This window comes from Vidua macroura, chromosome 2, assembly GCF_024509145.1.
Source record: "Vidua macroura isolate BioBank_ID:100142 chromosome 2, ASM2450914v1, whole genome shotgun sequence".
NCBI lineage: Eukaryota > Metazoa > Chordata > Aves > Passeriformes > Viduidae > Vidua > Vidua macroura.
Genome location: NC_071572.1, coordinates 79,113,233 through 79,138,331, shown reverse-complemented (window position 1 = coordinate 79,138,331; position 25,099 = coordinate 79,113,233). Strand labels below are relative to the sequence as shown.

Below are 25,099 nucleotides of genomic sequence, written 5' to 3'. Positions count from 1 at the left end.
AGGATACTTTTTCTAGCAGTTTGTTATTTCTTCGTTGTTCAACACTGTTCCCTCCACCACTGTTGAGAGACATCCAAACACATGCTGTTGTCATCTAATAGAGTTGTCACAACTGGCCAGATGTCTGCTTTTTTTTTTTACCCTAAAAGACTTTTATAGGAGGCAATATGCTTTGATGTGTCACTAGAAGTTTTCATTTCATTAATCAGCTTTCTATCAAAATGCTGATGTTTCACAGATATTTTTCTGTGATAAAGGCAAGTCAGCTAAAAAACACTGTTGAAAAAAAGATAGGGAAAAATATCGACCACTTAGAAGTTAATTTCTGTCTGATTTAATTTTCTCTAACTGTCTGCATTAGTCTCCCAGGAAAATAAGTCTACTCAAGTATAGTAAAATGTGCCTATAAATATGTGATACAGATAAGACAGATGGAAAAATCTGTTTGGCTGTGTAGAATACTGTTTGATAAAAAAGAAGCAGAAGGTACTTGGGAATTAGAACTTATTTGCCTTCACTCCATTCAGCTTCTACAATCAAGAAAAAAATATAGATAATAACAAGCTTCAAGTAGGCAATTACCTCAAGGATCACATGTTGTACTCTAGAATCAAAAAAAAAAAAAATAGCAACCAAGTGAATGGATGAAATATATTCTAATAGAAAGTTGGGTTGTTTTGTTTTTTTTTTTTTTTTCATAGACTCAGAATTGTCCGGGTTAGAAAAGACCTTAAAAGACCACCTAGTCCCACCCATGGGCAGGAATGCCTTTCACTAGAGCAGCTTGCCCAAAGTCTCATACAGCCTAATCTTGAGCACTTCCAGGCATGAAGCATCCACAGCTTCTCTGGGCAACCTGTTTCAGTGTCTCACCAACCTCATAGTAAAGAATTCCTTTTTTATATCCAATCTAACTCTACCCTCTTTCAGCTTAAAAACATGACCCCTTGTCTTGTCGTTAAAGATCCTACTAAAAAGTTTGTCCCTGTCTTCCTTATACGCCTCCATTAAATGGGGAAAGGCCACAATAAGGCCTCTCTTCTCCAGGGCGAACAGACACTGTCTTTGCTGAAGAAGTGTTCCAGCCTTCTGACCATTTCCTTGGCCCCCTCTAGACCTGCTCTAACAGGTCCACATCCTTCTTAAGCTGGGATCCCAGAGCTGGATACAGCACTCCAGGTGGGGTCTCATCACAGCAGAGCTAAGGGGCAGAATCCCCTCCCTCACTCTGCTGGCCACGCTGCTTTGGATGAAGCCCAGGATACAATTGGCATTCTGGGCTGGGAATGTGCATTGTCAGTTCGTGTCCAGTTTTTTTATCCACCAGTACCCCCAAATCCTTCTCCTCAGGGCTGCTCTCAATTAATTTATCTCACATCTCACAGTATGTGCTGACACTGGTGATTATCTTGACTCAGGTGCAGCACCTTGCACTTGGCCTTGTTAATTTTAATGAGGTTCACATTGGTGCACATCTCTAGCCTGTGACAGTCCCTCTGGATGGCATCTCCTCCCTCCAGCATAACAACTGCACCATTCAGCTTGGTGTTATCTGCAAATTTGCTGGAGGTACACTCAATCCCACTGTCATGTTGTTGATTAAGATATCAACTAGTATTGGTCCCAATATCAGTTTCCACTGTAACAGTTTTTTAAAAAATAACACCTGAAGTTATTCTGATCTTAGACAATTTGTCATGCTTAGCAAGACAACAAAGTTCAATCCTCAGTTTACCATTTTTTGTGACACAGATATCTAACAAAAGACAAGCAAAGAATACTCAAAACACTTGTTTTTTATGGTTTAATAAACAAGTATATTAAAAAATGCCCAAGGCATTTTAAGCCACTATATAAAAAGTCAGGTCATGATGTTGCAGGTCTGATTAAAAAGTTCCAGTTCTCAAAGCCTCACATTACCATTCTTGTGCTCATACTGCAACCCTCTTAATATAAACACAAAACAACATAAACCACACCACAAAGTGAGTCCAAAGTCTTTGAAAATGGAAACTAATAATTAGAATGAGTTAATAAGTCACTGGCCTTGATCCTCACCTGGTAAAAAACTGGATAGCTCAACTGTTCAATCGATATTTTTAAGCGGGTCTCATCATACAGATAAACAATAACATAAATAATTTTAACATAATATAAAGACAATCAAAAACCCAGAGCTTACAATCACTTGCAAGATTAGTGAGAGACTGAGGGAGAGTGACAACTTGAATTTGTTTCTCATTCATCTACTCATAAAAAGTGACAAGTTGATAGCTGTGGACCAACATCATGCTGTGGTCCAGAGCCAACGGAAATGTCAGTGAAATCTTGCCAATTCCTTAGGTGCAATAAATCATCATAGCTCTATTAGTCAGCCCTCTAACTTCCAACACCCAAAGATTTGGCTCTATCTACAATGCATGCTCAGACAAGATATAAATCAAAGCAGTGTCAACTTTACCGCAGTTAGGTTTTTTTCTTCTCAAATATTACTCTGTCTTTGATAGTTAAAAGCAAATCTCACTGAAGTCATCTAATTTGCAAGAGGAGGAAAGCATTTACAGCAAAAATTTCCTATAAACTCAGCAGACCAAGTTTTACTCATTATCCATCATCCCAAAAGCTGTTGTTACCTATGCTGGGCAAATTCCCACTTAATAGTCTGTAAAGCACTTGGAATCATCAGTCTTTCTTCCATGAGAATGTGAAAAAGGAAAGATGCATCTCCTCTTCCCTGCATCACCACCTGGATCTGGGTGGCTCCCAGTCACCACACTCAGCTGGGGCCCAGTTACAAAAATCAACAGTAATTCCGCACTCCATCATCACCCTATACCATGCTTTTCACTGATCCCCACTGCTCCAAGTTGAATGCATTAAATTCCTAAAGAGTCTGAACTTCTGGAGAAGCACAGCTAAGCCACAACCCAACACATCAACAGTTTAGACTTCCCAAGGAGCTTGGTCTAGACTTAAGACTCATTAGTGTTCTTTCTCAAATGCCTTAATTATGTTTGCCCGCCCAGGGCTGCTCCAAGCACAGAGACTTACCATTCAGTCCCTCAAATCTTTGTATTAAAAGGCTCAAACTTACGGTAGAGTGCTGAATGGGTATCCAGGCAGGTGTTTCGACTGAGCATTTGTGAGATGGGCATCTGCCATGGCTCTGCTGCAAATAAGTGAAAAGGGCATTATACACAACACAGTACGTGCTGCAATCACTAGGTGCAATGGGCTCAATTCCATAGGGAACATCTAGGAGTTTGCTCGTAGTCATCACACCTCACAAAGTCATTTTCCACTGTCATGTAGGAAGAATAATCTGCAGTTTTCAGGACCAAAAAGGCCTCATGAGTTGTCTATTAATTTTGCATGGAAGTTCTGGATTACGTGGATGGAAATACATCCACTCTCAACCCCAAGCATGTGCCATCTGCCTTCCCTCCACAGTGGAGCATTCAGAGAACGGCGGAGCGTTAGTCAGGAGGTAGAGATTGGCTTTTTGCCCCCATTTCATGACAGGCTGCATTTTTTCCACTATGTCCTCTTTGACCCAGTGATAGATGCAGTCTGAAACATCCATAAGGGCTATTTTCTAGGAAGAGTAAGTATGACCCAAACTTTTAGGGCATGTTTCTTTTCTGAGCAGAATGTTCTGCTTGCTCCCCAGGTGGGTCCCTGGAGAACTTGAGCAGTTACCCAAGACTCCTGCAGTTCCCTGAAACTTTGCAGAGCAAAAAGAGTGAGGGGTTAATTTAAAGTCTAACATTCTACATGGCAGTGCAAGATGCAACCATCAGGCCTTCAGGCCGATCTTCCTGTAATTTCCCTTGCATTTGCTGTGATTCAATTACATTTCAGCCAAGGTTTGGAGCCCATCAGAATGAATTGCACAGCAGATTGGGTCAGACTCCCTGAAGAAAAGTTCAGAATAAATTCTGGTGTCTGCCACCATTACTCTCAGCATTTCACATAAGAGTCAAACTATTATTTAGCTCCCTGAATTGGAGGACTCTCGTAACCAGGTATTTTCCTGAAGCTGGAAGTAGTGGAAAAAAAAAAAAGCTTTCTTCTTTTTATTTTGATTTAAGCCCGATATATCACAAGCAGCTACATTGCACCTTTCTTTTCCCCATGCTGAGAGTAAAGGAGAAAAAACTCTGCAAACACTAATGATTAGATTTCACACAATTTTCAGTTGAGTCTTATTTTAAAACTACTAGTGTTTTATTCTTTATCTCCAAAAAGTTAACATTTCTAAAGCAGTGCAGTACTACTTTTATGAGTAAAAAAAAAAAAAAAAAAAAAAAGAAAAAATGTGGATATCAGATTAAACTTTGTATTCTCCACAACTTAACACTGGTTATCTTTAACATTTTCAATTAGACAACTTCAAGAAATATTCAGAAAAACAGCTAGCAAGCAAGGTTCATTGTATTTTTAGATGAAAGTTTAGAATGTCCTGTTTAAAAGGATTTGAAAAAGTCACTACTATCTACTACTATGGCACCAGAATCCTGCAGGTGTGTGTTATCTCCTGTAAGGAAGGGATGAATGCAACAGCAAACAGTGTAATCCTATCAAAATTATAAAACTATAAATGAATTCTGATTAAAAAGATGTCAAGAAACACTAGTAATTATTTTTTACTTTAACAATTGTACACTTTCATTCTTTATTCCAAGGCAAGTTAAAGGCAAAGAAATTAATAATGTGCTTTGGACTGAAAACATTTTTCTGATTGAAAAGCCTGATCTTACAGAGGAAAATATGTATAACTTTGTCAGGAGACTCTTCAAAAAGACTTCTCACATTTTTAACCTCTTAAAAATTAAAAGTTTTGCAAATTAAAAGTTCTGAATCACACAGCAGGAGGGGCTTATTCTCTTCAAGTACTCTTGTCTTTGAGATTCATACCTAAATTGTCCCAAGGCCTAGAATCCCCTGGCACTTGTGCATATTCAAAGGTCAAAGACACAGCAGTAACTGGGAATTGCTCAGAGGCAGCAGTTCTACAGAGTTCCCAATTTTTCAGGGCAAGACCTGTGCTGGTTGTTCCTCTGGGATGTAGGGTGACCTGCAGCATTTGGCCTTGTACAGCTGGATATTTGAATTACTGTGCTGGTAACATGACATTGCACTGGTACTGTCTATAAAATGCATGTAGTTCAAGGGCAAGGACTGAGAGCCTTTCTTCTACAGCTTTTTGGGGATTTAGAGTTGGATTATTTTTGAAAATTACAGCTTATTTCTTATTTGAATGATCACTTCTTTCTGTCTTGTGTAAAAAACAATGCTTGTCACACCTTTCATATCTTAAACCCTCACCTAGTTGAAATAAGTCTTCAATATAAGGTTGTATATCAGCTGCTGGTAACACTTTCCTTCCTAAATGCTCAGGGTTTTTTAATAGCCAAGAGCTCCAACATGTCACATCTAGAGAAACCAATTTTAAAAAATAGCCAAAAAGTCAACACTACATAAAGTATTCTGCAGTCATAGGCAATACAAGTAAGCATAGGAATAAATACATTGGCAAATATTTACAAGCTGTAGAAGGAATTAATTCAATTTGATTATTACTGCTAACATTTTCCTCAGCTTAGGAGTTTAGTAAGCAAAAAAACTATAGACCTTGGCCCACCACTACACTGAAAAGGTAAAAATCTCAAAAGTGATGCGAATCCATAGTTTAAAACTGCCTTTCTTCAGACAGCCCTCAAGGAAGGACAGAAGAACCTCAGGTTTGTTTTTCATGTTTGCCAATAGTCGTATGCAAATATACCTTGCCCTGATGTTTGGGAGAATATGTTCCAATAAAAGTTTTCTTTATCTTTAATGGAAAGAGAGGGGCTGTTTCTCCATAGCTCATTAATGAGTGATTTCCAGAGTCTTGCTCTACTCCCTTTTCTTTGAGGATACTCAGCCTCCTGCACTAAGCTTCACCCTTGAGACAGCTCCAACAGTGATAGACACAGTTGATAGATACAGCCATCCAGGCAGAGACTTTATCACAGCTTACTGAAATCAAAGCCTTCAAAATACACAATAAGATCTTCAGTTTGTGTAATTTTTGTCTAAAGAGACCTTGGGACACAAAAGAATAATTTCCTTCTCATTGCTGAATTCAGCATCATTCACAGCTTTTTTTCTGGGTTGACACTTCAAATGCTTGATAAATTGCACAGCAATTTATCAGGAAGCAATGAAGTGATAAAAAAGTCAGATAGAGACGCTACCACCACAATCAGCTAGAGACTCTGCAGTTTCTTCTCTGGAGGCCCTGACACATGTAATTCCTTCCAAAACCTATAGGTTTATCAAACCTCCAGAAATGCAGACCCCAGGGGTAACCAGCTGACAGAAAGGCTCCAATCTCAGGAAACAAAAAAACAAGGCTGCAAGCCCTTCAGAGTCCATGCACAACACCTGCCTTCCTAGCAAGCAACCCTTAAGCAAGCTTTTTTCTTACATGCTTTTCTCAGTCAGGTGTTAAAATAACTGACTGCTACCAGCACTATTTAGGAACATCAGTATAATGTATTTGGAAATACATTAACACAATGCAGAGTGGTAGCGCATCACTGCCCACAGCAATATTGCAGAGGGAAATAACTGCACACAGAATATTGAACTGGAAGGTGAGAGCTTTGTAGCACTGCACAAGAGAGGTTTCAGGAGACAGAGATGCAACTGCACCTCAGCAAGCTCTGGGTAAGATTTCAAGGAAATACTCCTCTTTTTTGTTGAGTGACTTCAAGAGCAAGTAGATATATCTTATTGCCACTTTCTCATAGGCAGGGACAGATTTTTATATACATAAAATACCAATCTCAATACCAAATTTGGATGGCCAAATATTAACATGATTCTGTCTGGAGACACATTCAGAGGCAGATCTTAGCTCTGCAGGAAGATGGAACAAAATCCAGAGAGGATATTTAGGAATACAAAGGTTCAGGGATCATTGAACTGCAGGACTCTCGAAGATCTGACTCAATATTCTTTCTCTGAGAAGATATTGCTGATGAAAGTCAAAAGAAGTCACAGGTCATATTCCATTTGTATCCACTGAAATGGCTAGGAATACAAATAAAAAAAATTGTATACAAATCCTTGAGTGAGGTCTCTAGTAACAAAAGCATTGGCTGAAGTCAATCCCAGTGGAACATTCTCAGCTACTCCTACACATCCTTCCAAATTACCTTCTCTGATGCTTCGGAGACATGAAAATTGTAGATCTCAACTAGAGGTCTCAGACTGAGCAAAATATAACAACATACCAGGCCATACCCCTGGCCTAATGATTCACTCGTAAATAACCATTCCGTTCTCCTTGACTGCACATATCTTCTCATTTTCCAGAAGTCTTGCATCAGGTGGACACAGAAAGAAATGGACACAGAAAGAAATTTGCACAGCAGTATCAAACAGATTAACATAGAAAAGAAATACACATTTATGTTGAGAAAAGAGCCACAAGACAGATCTTTTCTGCTTTTCCAGCTATGCGAAATGCACAAAAATGCAGCTCACCTTGGCACTGGGAAATTATCTTCCCACCTTCACCTAGGTCCTCCAAATATCAGAAAAAGGACCTGCTAAGGATGTATATAGCTCTGCTATCATTAAGCAGCACTATTATTGAGGCAGCATCAAGCTCTCTTGTTTCCTTTTTCTTGCTCAGTGTCTTCTTCCACCTTGCCTCACCTCTGCAGCTCTCCACTGCTGTGCAGTATTGAGCCCCAGACATATCTGCCTGAGCTGTTAATTGAACATTTTCTGCCCTCAGTTTACAGAGCTCTTCATAGATTTATGAAGAAAAAAAAAAAAAAATCACCCTTCTCCTTTAATAGCTCATAACCAGTCTCAATAAAGACATCTCTCTAAAATCACCAAATTATAATCTAATGAAATCTATTGAAAATTTCAGTTGCACTAAACAAGGTCAGGGCTCAGAAGAAATGAAGTGTCGCCCAGAAATGGAGATCAAAGTAATTCCCTTCCATTCCTGCTGCTGCCATAGAGACCAAGGGAGGGGGAAGAAGGGAAGAAGAAATTTTACAGACTTAATTCTTCCTGAAATTTATAATTAACTACAAGGGAAAAGGGACTATTATCACATTTCTAAAGAATAAAGGAGGAAAAAGTTGAGCTTTTGACAAGATATAATTACCAGACATTACATATGCAGTGCACATTGGTTTGTTCTGTGTAATTTTCTTGAAATTCCCCCCCCCCAAATGATTTTATTTTTCTAGAAAACACAACATGTGTCTCATCAGTTTACATTCATAATGTCTAAAATCCAAACGCTAGAGGCTCACAATATTTGTTCTAAAATTTAACATTGGTAAATAAAGATGTGAAATACTCAGATACACTCCCCATCTGTCAAACATCCCTGAGCATGTTCTCCAGTTAAGATCAATGGTAATCAATGAAAAGGATCTTCCTACTCTTCTAAGCCTGTGTAGTTTAACCAGCAGCCAACCCACAGTCATCAAAGCTGTCCTCAAGTACCACTTTAGAATAGACTTTACTAAATTACATGTAAATTTTATGGATTCAGCACTATTACACTTTTAGGGTCTGGCAGGAAAACACCACAGTTTGAAGTGCTCATCAGCACCTAATAATGACTATAGAAAAAGATTTTGATTTTTGCTAAATATGAATCTCTGGGGGGGAAATCATTATGTTTCCATTGTTTTCAGTTTGTTATGGCCAGGAAATTCAGCACAAAAAAAAAACTTAGCTACCCAGTTTATGACTCTAAACTGCAATGATTCAAAGCCTGGAGTCTTGGAAAGAAAAAACAACAAATGTTGCCCAGATCTATTAACAATATGCAGTCCAAAAAATGTGGGGTTTTTTTGTTTCTTTCATAACCAGCTACATTTAAATCAAATCCTCTCTACAGCTCTGTTAGTTTTGATAAGATTATACTAGTTTGTAACACCTGAGGCATTGGTTAACCTCAGTAGCTATATCAAGCTTTATAATTTCATAATTTTGGGACTGATCTACAGCCTCTCAGACACATACAGCTTATTTTTCAGGAAGTCCCACAAAACAAGCTGAACCTCATTCTTTGAGCATATGCCTTTTTTAAATACTCTGTATTGAGTATTTTTCAGATTAACATAATCATACAGGGGAGAAGGGATGGGAGAATAGGCCTACGACAAAGTTACCTCAGCATAAATAAATATTCTAACTATTAGCTATTTTCATTAGTATCAGGCCCAAATAATCAATATTCATCTGAACCTTCTAGTGGATTAATCTGCAAAGTGGGACCAGCAGCTGGCACACAGTGTGTGGACCTGCTCCTCATCTCCAGCAGATGACCTGATCTCATGGACCATTCTGCACTTCTAGAGCATCTTAGAACTGCTTCTGCTGCCACTCTAAAGCAGAGAGGCTCAAACAGCGAGGTCACCCCAGTGGTGCCATCTCCACATTTTTCCATTCTTCAGGCATGTCCTAAAAACACTCTCCAGATCACTGAACTGGTTTTGGGAGCCAGTTTTGTAGGTTGAATACTGAATGATGTTTTCCTTACCACTTGGAAAATCCACGGTATTCTACTGGGATACAAGACCTGCTCCTACATTTCCCAAACACAGCATACTATCAACAGGGATTTATAATGATATACTTAATCAACTAAATCAACAGGGATTTATAATGATATACTTAATGTAGTTTCAAAGTGAACTAGCCAGACAAATTTTGTAGCTCTCCTCTGCTTTACTCATAACTTCATGCTATAAAATGGGGTGATGAGTGTGTGGAGTGGGAGAGACCTACAGAAAAGTCATAGGACACCCAGGGTATAAGCCAGATGTTTGTCCTGTCACTGACCACTGTAACTTCTTATTTTCCATGACCATCATACATACTGTGAGTTCTGATCACACATCTGTTCAGCATTTTGCCTAAAGTGCACACAGTGGTGTCCCCTGTTCCATATAAATGGCTGGATGAGCAGAAGAAAATAGGATAGACAGATGTTGCTGGCTCCTGGCAACCTTGTCATTCAAAATTGTACACATGCAACTTTAGGATGGGTTAACAACATAAACAAGCTTACTGCTTTTCTTCCCAGCACCAATATAAAATAAGGGGGGTTCCTTCTGTCTTTATTTCATTGTTTTAAATGTGTGAATTAAATTCTTAGAAAAGGTGTTGGATGGGCAGCCATAAAAGGAGATTGTTAATTTTTCAAACTAGACTAGCACAGAATTTGTAAAAAAGGTTCAAAAATGAAAACAAAATGCTGAACTTCTTCACTAGTGGAACGAACCTAGCCTTTTATTAACACAAAAAAACCCAAAACAAAACAAACCACCAACAATTTTTTTTTCCATTTTCCAGTCATGTGAATAATCATATTTTCAATTAATTCCTCCACAGGGGTCAGTGACAATCAAATTAAATGTAAGACCTGTCTAGTGAGTAATCTGGTGTAAATCTCAACTGGAAGCTAACAACAAGAATCTCTAAAAAGAAGTAAATGTTGCAGAATTTTCAATATTTTGAGGACAGGAATTTATTTTTGTAGCTAAAAAACCAAGTTCAAGCTGAATGCTCTCCCTAGTTCTGAAGGCAAATTCTCTGTTTTATAAACGGAAAGACACAGTTCTGGGACACATGAATCCTACTGCTGCCAGTGCTCAGTGCTGAGAACTTGAATAAATTTGGATTATTTAAGTGGTATCTCTTCTATGTGTACAACTTCTCAAAACACAGAAGCATTCAGGTCTGAGATCTTAAGCAAACCTCAAAATACAACTCCCAAACAAAACAGTTCAACACTGATAGTTCTTAGGGACGTTACTGATGTTAAGGATACTAAACCACTAGTCTAGATTGCCCAGGAAGTTTTAAAATCTCTCTCCTGAGAGAAGGTATTTAGCTAGCCTTGCCATTGGCCTTCTGGGTTTTAAGCCTGCAGAGTTGCCACCTCTGAGCTCTCCTTTCTACCAACTAGTGCCAGAAAGTCTCTAGGGCTTTTTCCCCAGTGAAAGCTAAACATCTTTTCTACACCACCTAATAGCAAGAACTAGGGGTTCCAGAGGAGCAACCCGTGTTACAGTGAGCCCCTGTACAGTGAGAAACATCGAGCTATTTATTTTCTTTTTCACTAGTGGTAGCTCCTGTTGTATTCATGAGTCCGTAAAAGGCAGAAGGATAGAAGGAGAGCTGGTACCTACAGGTGAGGAAAGCACGTTGCCTTCAACTGTTGGGAAGCACAGTGAGAATGTTCTTCCCTTTCAGAAACTCACGGTGCTCCCGCTGGGATGGCGGCTCAACCTAAGCTTTAATTTATACAGAATTCTTTCTAATGATAAAATAATGCCACCAATTAACATGCTTTATGTGACAGTAAAGGAAAGATGCTATGCCGGAAACATGATCAATTAAAATAAACTAGGACAACCATAAGAAGCTGTCTTTGTCTGATTCAGCATTTCTATAGTCCTGTGTTCAGAAATACATGGAAAAACAAAGGAAATAAAAATAGGAAGAATTTGTACAAATTAATATCTGAAATCTATCTTAAACATACTTTACATTTTGGCTGAAAAAACATCAGTAGGATTTAAGATTTGGCAAGGTATATAAGAAATTAATTTTATTAGATGCCATGTTTTACCACACAAAGTTCAAAGCCTGATCTCTAGATCCATTGAACATAATGTACAAGGGCACATTCACTCCACCACAACATTATGTCAATTTCTATAATGTGAAAATACAAAAAATTCCAGACTAATGACCAAGTGTTAAAAATGTCAACTCTTTGAACAGTGTTCATCTTTTTCAGTTTAAAAAGTATATATCTTTTACTTCCTTTTTATTACTTAAGATCTGAAGAATAAACCTGATGCATTTACTCCCTCTGACATCAAGACCCACTTTTTCAAGACAAGGAATGGTAATAATCCGCATAAATCAGACAAACAACACAGCAATTAAAGACAATTAACAGATCTGAGGTCAAAAATGACCACACTGTTGCTCTGTAGAATTCATGTTTATCAAAATGATTTTTTTAAAAATAACAACTTTTCTGAAAAAGGTCTGCTCTTATTATACTAGTGAAAATTGGCATAAACAGATAAAAAAAATTTAGTGCTTTAAAGGAAGGAGAGTTACTCCAATAAAAATTAATCCAGTAAAATCAGATTATGGACCAATACAACACTAGTCCAGCTATTTAAATATGGCACAAAGTAAGATGAGCAAATCACTAACTTCTTTGGTTTCAAGCTGTTGCAATATGAAAGTGTTCTGAAACTAGACTTTTGCCATTATTCAGCTCTGTTACATATGATATTATGTTGTTTCCACATGCCTGCAAATAGAAAGTCATGTACAATTCACATTGTATCTCATTCCAACACCAACATTGGCAGCAAAAACCAAATACCTGGAGTTGAATATTTGAGGCTCACTCACATGCTTGATTTTCAGATCATTTCAGACACTCAGTGTTGGATTCAAGAGACAAAAAAGATGAAAGGAAAAATGTGTGTAGATGGAGTTGGGAGTCCTGCTCAAGGCAGCAGCAGTAGTGAGCTGGCAGTGAATCCATGTTTGTTATTTCCCAGAAGGCTCTGGGAAAATATTCAGTGGAAAACTTTCAGCACCAATTCATAAAATAAATAAGTGATGTCTCCTGACGTATTAAAAAAAAAGGTACTGGGACATGTTCTTTTCCAATTATACCATCTTAAAACTTGACTTATTCCCCGTCCCTAAATCCAATTTCTACGCACCTCCATCCCAAAGTCTCTAGCTGACCACGAATGCAATTGCAGGTCCCTACTGCACGACAAGACACCCAGAAGTAGAGCTAATCACAGCTCTTCTTTTCAACCTTTTGAACTGGAAAGCAATATTAGGGCATGTAAAAACTTGATGTTTAGCATGATCCTGAATCTCAGCTTTGTTCAGCAGTGCTGCACCTCCATTGCTGAGCGCTTTTCAATGGTATTGCATCAACAGGTACCCACAAGTGCCCCTGCTCTGCTCCAGGGCTAATTGAGGACATAGTCTCAGATTCAGCACAGTTTGTGGGAGCCAGGAGGACCTGGAAAGAACAGAAAGTGAATGAGGCCACAGCCTCCTCCAATTTATCCTCCCTCTGTGGCCTCATTCACCTCTTGTTCTCTTCCCATATGGGTTTCTCCACCAGCAAGATGGGAATGACAGCTGGCATATGTTTCCATGGCTCCACTGCACTCCCTGCTCTCTGCAGTGGCCACCCACTGCCCCCCCTCTGCTGTCCATGTGTGCCCAGGGTATATCTTCCTGCCCTTCTCCATGTTATAGATGGGTGTCCCCATTCTGTGCAGCTGTGATGCAAAAAAATGACAGCAGTGATGACAGCAGTGCTAACCCCTGCTTTGCCTTATCATTTGTGCAGCCTTCAGGTGTTCTGGCCACCCCAGGCATTTTGCAAGTCCTGTGGGAATGATGAATTTTATCAAAAGTAAGGCAGAACAGGGAGCACTCTGCTGAACCCTAAAGCTGGATGTCCCCTGCTAAGTGCTCCTTACAAATCCCACCACCACCATGTGCAAAGGTGGCTGCAAACACGCGCTGAGCTGCCTGCCCAGTAGCAACAGAAGGGGAGTTCCCTTATCATTGCCCTGGCATTTAATATTAAGTTAGTTTGATAAGTTTGAAGATGTCTCAAGGAATAATTCAGCTTATCCCTACACCAGATCTTTAGGTTGGGAAGTGTCCCTAACCCTGGTCCTTAGCCTGATACTGCTGTTGTGGAAAAGAAATTGTCTATATTCATGTTCGGAAGAAATTATTTAGTAGGACTGTTTCCAAACAGTCCAGCTAGATCTAAAATCAGTATAAGAGTGCTGAATTGGGACCTAGGCATTTTTATTTTTCAGGCCTAGAGAGGCAAAGTATGTTTTTTCCCAAAAAAAAAGCCACAATAAGCCACAAGAAACTTACATCTCTCCAATCAGAAACACCATGACTATCTAAACTACATCTGATTGGCCTCCTTAAAATCCTAGGACACATATAATGCCCCTTTCTTTATTATTCTTTAGTTTACAGAATAAACTGGTAAGCTGAGAAAATATGTGCAGTATACGATGTATTCTGAAAGTGCTCTAGTTGCTAGAGTTATTAATAGACACAAGCATAGGCTAAGATAAAATATGAAATCCTTTTCATTCTGCTAGTAAAAAATAAGTAAAAAACATATAATTTAGGAAGTCATATAGAAACAAACTGCATAATCTACAGATAAAGAGAACAAAATGCTTGTGGAAGCAAAGCTTATTCATCACTTTAGCTTGCAACCTGACATAGTACATGCTCAATCTATTTAATTACAGGAACAGAAAAATAGCAGAGAAATGTACACAGAACAGCAATGTTTCCAGTCCTACCTTGGTCGTGACAATGCACAGACAATCCATTCTGTAAATCTCCACAGGAGTATATGTAAATCATAAAAATAAATCAGCAAGGGTGAGGAAAGGCTTTTGAATAGCATGAACAGAACCGGAGGCTTGAATCTGCACAGCCGGCTTTTCCAAGTGGGGCCCTCATAAGAAACTCGAGTCCTCCTCCACAATGCTAAAGGCAGTCATGATGCTCACAGGGATCAGTAAACCCACTAGAAATCGTCTCAAGCAAAACTTCCAGGTGGCTTATCAGGCTTGATTGCTGCATTGTTCAATCTGAGATCAAAATATGCTGTTGAATGGTATGCAGCCCTCTAAATGGAAAGATGAGAACCACAACAAGCACAAAAGAGCAAAAGCATCACATTTCAGCCCTAGCTCTGGTTTCACAATTCTGATCTGCTGTTTCAGTATACCCATAAGATTTCCCTTGCCAAGTCTCTCTCTCTCTCTCTCTCTCTCAGCCTCTCTCTCGCTCTCTCTCTCTCAATCTCTCCCTCCCGCTCTCTCCTTCCCTGTCTTTTTTTTTCCTCCCCCTTTCACTTGCTCTCTCCCTCCTCTTCCCTACTAACTCAGAGCAAGCACAAAACACACAACTATCGGGCCCATCTATCACAGTGCTGTCACTTCTCTGCCAAAACAACTGCTTTGGGTCGTAAGGGGTTTTATTAAGAGCATGATTCCTACAAACACACATTGCTGGAAGTGCACGATTGAAACATGAAGGTGTGTGTGAGAACTCGTGCGTCACAGCTACAATTGCTCAGAATTACTGGGTCAGATTTGGATTTGGGAAGTGAATATAAATAACAGCTGGATAAAGAGAACTTTAGCTATAGCAGAAAATAATCAGTCAGGGGAAAGAACCGGGATTTGCATATTTACACATGCACGTGGATCTGTCAGCACAATAGTGATATAATTATAGTTTACCACCCGTGGAAAAAAAACCCTACATTGTATACATTATTCAAAGCTTTGTAGGGAAACCTTTTATTTTCCCCACCTATGAAAAATACATCAAACTTTTAATTAAAAGAAAGCACCTTTAATAACAGAGCTTAAACACTCTTTAAATTCTCTCCCAAACTTTTCTTGCATCATTGACAGATTCAAAGACTTAATCTATTTATCTCATGTTCTCTATGTTCTGCTTGGAGTTTTACAGACTGTTTAAGCCCCCACAGCCCTACCTTTCTTGCAGTGAAGCTGGTGCAGAGCTTGACTTTCAGGTGTTTTACATGAATCATTCTGAGTTAGAAAGCTTGCTGTCAGCTCTTACGGGCTTCTCTCTCTTCCAGATAGAGGAAGAGAGAAAGAAAAAAAAGAGGGAGGGAGAGAGAAAGAGACTCAGAAGGGGAAAGATGTCAAATGAAAGCTCTGGCCAAAGAGAGAGGAAAATCAATGCTCCTATTCACTGGAAAAAAAAAAAAAAATACAGCCAACTGGACTGTTGACAGCAACAAGAGGAAATGTCTAGACACCCATACATTACAATTCACCTTTTCAACACACTGGACAGCACAATCTCCCCTGGGTGCTTTGCTGAGGATCTCTCATTCTCACTCAGAGCTAAAATATGTTTTTAATAAAATAAAAGATTATTTAAGAGTCATCTCTCTTCCATAAATTACTCAGGTTATAACCCTAATATTCCCGTGATAGTTGGAGCAGTGAGACGCTCAGTAAATGACACATATTAGTATGCCAAAATGAGGTCACTGCTACCAAAATTACAAAATCCATAGTGAATCAGATATGTGGTCAGAGAGCAATCAACCCTCCCCCAACTCTTAAAGTCCTTGTGGATACAACATCTTAAAAGAAAGTCTCCAGAGCACTTAGAACTGTGTCGAAGGCTTTAACTCACTCTGAGCAAACGCATGTGCACAAAACAAACTTGATTTGAGTTTACAGGCTGTGCTGGAACCTGCAGGTTTTCTCCCTACTGAGGTTTGGTCCAGTAGCCAAACAGTCAGACAAGTTTATTAAACTATAGATTATATGAAACAGGAAACTTCCAAACATCCTTGAAGTAGTAACAAATTAAATATCTCTTTAAGAGGAAATTAACCCATTAATATGGTGCAACATAAGTCACCCTTGTGCTCTAAGCATTATTGGGTAAAAGTAAATTCAGTCAACTCTAAAATCAGCAGATATTTTAACACTTGGATGTAAAGCACCCAACAGTTTGTTCTCTTCTAATTGATAGATTCAAGCTTATCTAGTAAGGTGTGAATTATTTCATACATATAATTACCTAATGACTTGGCTGTAAAATTTCATCTGAGACTTGAAACTGGCATATGGAGATGTATTTTGAAATTGGTCTCTAAGCGCATGATCTGTAAATGCTTCTACTTGCAACTCTACTCTTGTGAGATGATCCCAGTGAATTCATGATCCTATTTAAAGTTTATATGAAAAAGAGAGGGTTTCAACCCTTTGGGGATGCTTACATGAACGTGACTCACCCAGCTCCCTCAGTGTACCAAAAAGCTTCCTCCTGCACTCCTCCAATTTTTGACTGCCACCTCCTTCCAATTAAATATGACAATTAGCATTTAACAGGGCAGGATTTGCACATGTGCTCCTCAAGCTTAATACATAATTGAGCAGTTTGATCCCTAAAATGCTGTCACCTACTTTTTACCCCTATAATCTCCTGTAGCCCAAGACAGAAGGAAGACATGCTTTTGGGGATACAGACCCCAGCTTCAAACTTCTACAGGCTGATTTTGATTGCCAGGGCTCCCGGTCATAGCTTCTAACACACAATGACTGGCAACAGATGACTGTCAATGGGTCTCTAGTGTTTCTTCAAAGATTCAGTCCCTCGTGTCCATTAACAACCCATCCCACATCCCAAAAAGAGGCTGAGCTGCTTAATTTTGTTCCTCCAACTAGATACTTTTTCCATTCGTTTTTTCTCCCCAAGAATAAGATTTTCAAATCATTAGCAACACCTCCTTCTGCTCTAATTTCTGGAGGTCATATACTGCTTAGTTCTATTTTTTCCTCTGTTCTTTCAGCCTTCTTATATGTACATATGATCCTGACTGAAATCTACTATAGAAATGTTCGACCCAAAAACTACAAAAATTGAGGAGCAGCCATCTGGGGTGAAAAGACATGGTTTATAGTTGCTCATAGTCAACTTAGGTGGTAAAAAATAACCTCTGTGATGAGCTCTGACTCTTGAGAAGCCTTAATATAGGAAGAGTAACAACTATTTCCTGCTGTGACACCAGTGGTTCGGTGGATCACCATGTGAAAATCATATGTCCAGCTGACTGCTTCATTCTCCTCTAATTTTACCAAGGTATCTGTTTTTAAGTCATACAAAAACCAATAATATGAGGTAAGTGGGTGAAATTGAATGGTCTTTTAATGCAGCCTACACTGGACAATTTAATGCTCCTTTCTGGCATTAAAGTCTTCACTGTATCCAGGTACTTCCACTTGGATAACCAAAGCAGAGGGTTTAATTAGGCCACTATATTTAGAACCAGAGCCTGCAACATCCTGCTGCATTCAATATTTGTAAAAGCAAGCTTCTGAAAAAGCTAAAAACATTAGAAAATATTCTGATTTTTTAAAATTTTTCATTATTCACCTTTTTAAACACTTCTTAAATTCTTTTGAAACGTAAATATTATAAAGCAAAATATATAAAGAAAAATAGATTGCTAAAAAAATTTTTAAAGCGTAACTGGTTTATTTTCTTTTATTCAAAGAGTAGAGATTATGAAAAACAAGAGCACTATGGCTCCAAGTTTTGGAGCAGACATAAAGAAAGGAGGCATCTAACCAGACTGTTAACATTGCATTAGTAATGTCAGCATCTTCAAAACTTAGCCAGTGACTATTTAGAGCTCTACTCACCTACACAGAGAACACATGAACACACACATGCTCTTATAAATATAGAGAAAGGTTTATTTACTCCTAATGTATCTTAAATTGTGTACTAGAGAGTACTTGTTGATGGTTATAGTCTCTTTCTTCTTTTTAGGTTCTATATTGCATCCAAACAATCTACAAAATAAATACTTCTGCCAAGAGGGCAATTGATGAAGTAGGCAAATTATGTCTTTACAGCCAGAACTCACTTATACCACTTGAACCCAGTTCCTGTGGATCCCAACTGGTTACTTAGTAGGTTAACAGCAGGATTCAAGTGATCTGAGTAAGTATATGCTGCGAGGGAAAAATCTCATGAGACAGTTTCTTTATGAAGGCTGCTTTGCGGTACACTAAAAAAAAAAAAAAAAAGAAAGAAACTACTAATCTTGTAGAGCCTGGATATGTGGTTAAAATCTGTATTACAGATGAAATGTCAGAATAAATCCTTCTTCATCCAGAAAGAGAAGTTAATACAAATTTCAGAAAGCACGTTCTGCATACCTTAGTCACTCAGAATTTTAATGTAGTTCCCAGGCTGAATCAGAGGCCCAGGAGTCCTGGTGTTAATTTAAAGATCACCAAATTAGCAATTCTTCCCCTCCTAACTGCAGCAGCCCTAAGAGCAGCAGCTCTACAACTGGCCTGAGGCCAGAGAGAGTCTCAGACAGAAGCTATAACACGAATCATTCCCTTCACCAGTGCATGGCAAATTTCACTGCTATTTAGCACAATCAATGTTGGAGTCCTGACCAATTTCTCCAGTTGGTAGTTTTTCCAATGAGAAGAAATAGACAATTATCTTTTTTGTAGGGAAGTAGATCTTGCCTCTCAAAGCCTGAAGGTAGATGGTAAAATGGGCACAGGGAAAGGCAGACAGGCAGGTCCACTCCTTCACCACAAGGTCTGTGCACCTAAGTGGCCATGGTGGCCTCAGGCTCAACAGCCACAGAAAAAAAGTTTCTGCTTCACAGTTGTGGAGGGGATTCCCTCCCTTCTTACCCCAAGTACAGTCCCACTTTACCACCCCGTTATGTAGTACATGAGAGCACCATTTTAGCCAAGCAACTGCCCCAGAAGAAAAACCAAACAAGCTACTTCTGAGACAGTGCAACCTCTCCAGCAGTCTCATTACCACATGTTCAGCAGTTTGGGGTCCTATGAGAAGGCACTATGGCAAGCTGAGAGCACAGTATAACTTGTAGGACATGACCTTTCAGCATCACAGAGTATGGGGCAGAGGTCCTTGACCCATCTTACAGCTCCAAAGGTCCTCGTACAAGCTAGCCTTTCGAAAGGCCCCCAATCTCCATTAGTTTAAAACTTTTGCCTAATGCTTTTTCTATCTGTTATTTCCTATACAAATCCATAATTGTTTTCTTGTTTGACACAAATCCTTTACTCTGAAAGAAACAGAAGTGCTTCAGTTACAAATGATCTGCTGGCTTTATGCAGGCTGGGATGCTCTGCAACAGAATCACATGGTACTAAGGGCGGTACATCCAGAAGTGAGTCTCAATTCTCAACATCAATGGTCATTTTCATTCTTGAGCATTCTGTCTGGGGAAGTTAATCTAACTACCAATTGATCATTAGCAACTGAAAAACTCTGGCACATATGTTCAAACATGTAGCCACTCAAATAGCTAGATGTCACTGTCATAGCAGCCACTAACACTCAAGCACGCTCACTTGAAAAAGAAATCAGACAAAATGATCCTTTCAAGTGAACTGACACACTAAACCACAAGATCCTGGAAACAAAACCAAAACATTTGCTATCAACTATCCCATGGTACTGAGAACTGTACAAAACACCACGCACAGCTCTGAATGTCTTAGAGTTGGCAATGGAGTTGCCAATGTTCGGAGTTTCCTCTCAGCTACACTTTGTACATGAACAGCATGAAAATGTAGTACATAGAATTGCTGACGGAGAAACATTCAGTCTGGGGTTTGCAGTGACTCTAAGTAGGAGGATAGTGCATTGTTCAGCTGGCCATTTGTAACAGAAATCATGTTGTGAAATGGAGATGAGATCAACTACATCCCATGATTTTCACAACATCCTCATGGAGACAAAACTCCTCAAGGAGTATTTAGGGCATATATCAAACTTTTGATAATTCCTTGCTTTGGAGAAATAGAATCTTCCATAAATATAAAGACAAATTTCAATGAGTATATATGTTCTTGTATTTCAACTATCAAGTACCACAATGCTACCATGTGGTATAAAAGTTTTTCTGATTGGGAAATTGGGAACACAACAACACAAGAAACTCAAAATCATGTTAGAAAAATAGAATTTTAGATTTTTAACATTTAATGAACAGAGAAATTTATCTAGAAATGGAAATAAAGCCCATGGAAAAGCTTTAGACAAGAGGAATAATCCACAAATTTCTAGTATTGGAAACAACCTTTGCTTAAGTCTACAAGGTACCACACAAGCACACCAGCTCAGTTAATGTTTCTTTTCGTCATGTTTCCAGCTTGTTTACTTTAAAAGAAAACTTAATAAGTTTCTTTCACTTCAAAAAGGAAAAATACAGTATGATGCCAAGGCTGAAAGTCTATATAATAATATCTAAGCCCAAGGGAATTGCTCCAGCCAAGCTATGAACCTATGAAAATAATGGAGATACCATAATGAAACACTTATGACTTCACTTGCATGCAGCAAGACAGGGAAGTGTAACACAGACCCTTACCACAGCGATGAAGTAATGCTATTCAGCAGAGTTTTATGATAGCTATCATTAGGCTGCCCATACAAAAATCATCACTTTTCTGACATTCAAATTCTTCCATATTGACTCCAGACCAAAATGAAACTACAACACGCACTAAGAGACTGAAAACACCTGGAATAAAACCTACTAACTGCGGAACAACTTGGACTTCAAAAATAGATTGAAATGAAACCACCTTGAGATCAGCAAATTTGTAGAACTGTCACCAATATAAACAAGACTTGTACATAAAAAATAAAAATGAAATCCTGCCTAGGTCAGCATAAAATACCCAGGGCTAGCAATGTACCACAATAAAAATGCAGCTATAAGCCTCATTCAAATGTAACATGGACATGCATCTATTAAACAGAAATTTAAAAAAAAAAAAAAAAAACAGAAGCTCAAACTGACTATGTCCCACACATTTCACCTCCAGCAAAACTTAATTAAACAAGGATTTCATTCTCCATCAAAAAAAAAAAAGAGTAGACAATACCTTTGTCTTCATGTCTACCACATAGTTTTCAAAAGTCAGGTTCTCCTTGTTGCGTTCACCACGTTGGCCAGATCCTTCTGATCCATTGGAAGCTGCAGGCTAAAGAGCAGGGTGGAAAAACAGCATAAATAAAGTAGCTGAGATGTATGCTTTAATTCAATTACATTTAAACATAAAGATTATCACGCACACACAAAAGGATAGCCTGAATTCAGAAAAGTATCAGGTGGCTTATACAGAAGATTTTCACCTCAATGTTTTTTCATGCAACACTTTCTGTGTTTAATCCTACAGGCACTCTCATGGTAGTCTGTGAAAGTCTTAATAGGCTAAATCTGCAAGATGATGCTTATCATAATCTCTGTGTGACTTCAGAAGACATTCAAGGTGCTCTGCAGCTCTCAGAACACAACATAAAGATAAGGAAGGAAATCAGTGCTCTGGCAAAAAGACCTGCTGACCGTGATGGGGCTCTCATCTGGAGTAGCTCCAGGAATTATATCTCCTTACAGCAACAAATAAATTATCTGGTTTGTTTTCTTATTTCTAATTCATGACATTCTCCTAAGTAAAACATTTTGTATAAGGTTTCATGCTTGACTAGTAACCATATGTGTAAATCTTTTAAATTCAAATGCATTTTTTGTTACTTTTCCTTCATTTACACAGATTTCAATCTTATGTTGCTTACAGAAAACCCTCATAAAATACACAGTATTTCTTCAAATAATATCTTTGGCAGAAGACATAGTAAATGGCTATATTTATTTTTCCAATTTTCTTGCTGTAAATCAAATATATTACTGTAGATTTTACATTAAGACAGTAAATATTACAAATGACATCTCTATTTACAATGCTTTGCCCTGCAACAATGTGCTTGAAGAGTCAGCCTTTGAATTAAATGTGATGGGTGCCTCTAACTTGGATCTCAAAAAAAATTCTGAGCACTCTGCAAAAGCACAAACAGGAAAGCAGGGAGGATTCAAACAGAGCTCAGAGTCTTGTGTCTGTGGGTGCCAGTCACTGCAAGCACCCTGAGGGATTTAGACCCATCCTGTTTTAGCCTGTGCAGGCATCCCGCAGGAGTGCAGTCAATTTTAACACAACAGGCAAGAAATTGTTAGCATTTTAAGTAGAGCAGCCTTTGCCAGCACAACTTAGAAAACAACAAGCCAGTGCCACAGAAACAGCCAAATCACACTTGCATGTGCAAATGCTCTCTCTTCTGATCCTCGGTTGTTTATTTAGGGCTCTGTCCAGCAAAAGACTGAGTGCTGGCCCCAGTCCAGCCAACTACTTAGACACGTGCTTTTAGCTTCACTGGAACCAATGGATGAGTCTTGTGCTCCAACAAAAACTGTGTTTGAAGGTTGGATCAGGCCCAGCATTACATGGGGCTAAAGTACACAGGAGTCCACAAGTCCTCTCTGAGGTTACAGCTTCCCTCACATGGAGAACCACTCATTCCCTTGGCTGGTTTCTGGTCACCAAAGGGTGCTGAGTATCTCCCATTTGCAATCTGGAAGGGAGTAAGGCATAGAAAGACAACAAGGCCAAAATTTTCAAGGACAGCAGGAAACTGTACCCAGGTCTTGCCTCAGAGCCTACAGAAAATCCAAGCAACTCCCTAAATGTTTCTTTCAGGAAGAGAAAATTGGTTTTGCAAGGAGCTAAAAAGCATGCATACAATTTTCAGTTCATCTTTGCTTTCTTTAAATACCTGACATAAATGTTTTTCATTGTTATTATTTACAGGAAGTAATATAAACTGTTCAAATCAATACAATATTTATTTGCTCTAACCATCAAGACTTAAAGGATCCTGAGTCTAAAGGAGCTCAGCTCCTGCAACTTCTCTAAAGGGGTTTGACAAGCTTCAGCAGAAACTTCTATGGTAACATTTATCAAATGAGTGAAGCTGCAAAACAGGATAAGAAACTTACTTTGTTTACATTTTACATGTTTTTTCTCAAATTTTTCACCATTAGTTGGCTCCAATATTTTGAAAGAATATAAAACAATGTCATAAGATGCTATAAAATGTTTCCATTGTTTTCCTTAGGGAAATGGGTCACAAATTCATTGTAAAGAGCAGAAAATCAAGGACATTGGGGGGGGTTCAACCAGCTCAAGCAAGAGTAATTGTAATAAATCTGGAACATCTCTCTGTTCCAGTGTATTAAGGTTCAATAATCATTAGCAAAATAATATATGGTTTCCAAACCTAAACAAAACATATGTTAGAAATCTATCTGAACACCAAAAGATATTTAATTCTGTGTTATGAAATGTATGGGACTGTATAATCCAAGAGACAGAAAGAATACTTGCTGTGCATTGTGACAGATTTATTAAAAACTAACAATCTTGGATTTGAGTCTTTTCTTATTCTTGATTACATACAAACCTCCCTTTGGAGACCAACAAAAAGTCTGTCCTGCTTAAAATTATTTGTATACTTTATAGCCAAAAGCTGCCTGCCCATGCAAAGGAAATGTTTTAGCAACACCCCATTATTCCTGAACCATGACCAGGAGATGCAGAACTGGCAGCCCCACCATGACACACTACAAATGCTGTGGACAACGTGCACCATGCTCATACATCCTTGCAGGAGGTTCTGGAAATAATGACTTCAAGCTTGAACTACAATTACTGCCAAAATTATAGATTTTTTATTGCACCCCTGTATCTAGAGGGCTGGTATCTGGAACAACTCTATCTTCCTCTTCACAGAAGAAAGCATGATCTTACTCTCTTCAAACTGGTCAGAGAACAGATGCGATTTCACAAGCAAATGTTACAAGGGCAGATCAAAACTTCACTTGGTACCTTTACTCACATGGTTAGTAACCATAAGCCTTGAAGATCACACCTAAAGCAACCTTCTAATTTTGTGCATAATTAACACTAATCTATTTAGATTATAGTTAACAGATGCTATTTAGACCATACTCTCTTCAGCACGTCTTTTTCATTGTGCAAACTCACACCATTATTTAAATATAAATATTTATTAATAAAATAATAACCACATTACCTACCTTGCTCATTTTGTCTAATTTTAACAGTGCTTAATGAAGTTTCTCTGTGCTTATAACACATCTTGCAGCTTTTTAGGACATGCACAATTGACACAATCAACTGACAATAAAACTCTGCCTGATTACTTTTTGCCAAAGTACATAGATACAAGTTATGAAAGACTAAGTCACCAGTTCCACTTTCAGCAGGCAGCAGGTTCTAGTTCATGTCTGAACCAGCAACCAGACAGAAGGAGCATCTGCTCTCACAGGCAATTATGGCATGTGAGGTTTCCATGAGTTTCTATGGGAGATTCTCCTACAGCAGCCAAGCCATGTAATAATGGTGGATGAATTCCCCAGTCTAGCATAAGAATTTATAGAATTTCCAGAATTTATACCAGATATATCAATAGGAGTAACTTATAACCATCCCCAATAGTTACCACATGTTTATTTCTTGGGGTGAAGCCCAAGATT

The 25,099-nt window shown here is 38.6% G+C and overlaps 1 protein-coding gene across 1 annotated transcript in view; it reads right to left on the bottom strand.

Moving 5' to 3' along the window:
• The window catches only part of DLG2 (discs large MAGUK scaffold protein 2), a 985,470-nt gene that overhangs the window by 815,804 nt on the left and 144,567 nt on the right, over positions 1 to 25,099 (bottom strand). Inside the window, exons 5-6 of the mRNA XM_053971598.1 lie at positions 21,594 to 21,692; positions 3,095 to 3,169 (exon numbers count right to left, since the gene is read on the bottom strand). Coding sequence (XP_053827573.1) covers positions 3,095 to 3,169; positions 21,594 to 21,692 — 174 coding nt within the window. The remainder of the gene's footprint in view (positions 1 to 3,094; positions 3,170 to 21,593; positions 21,693 to 25,099) is intronic.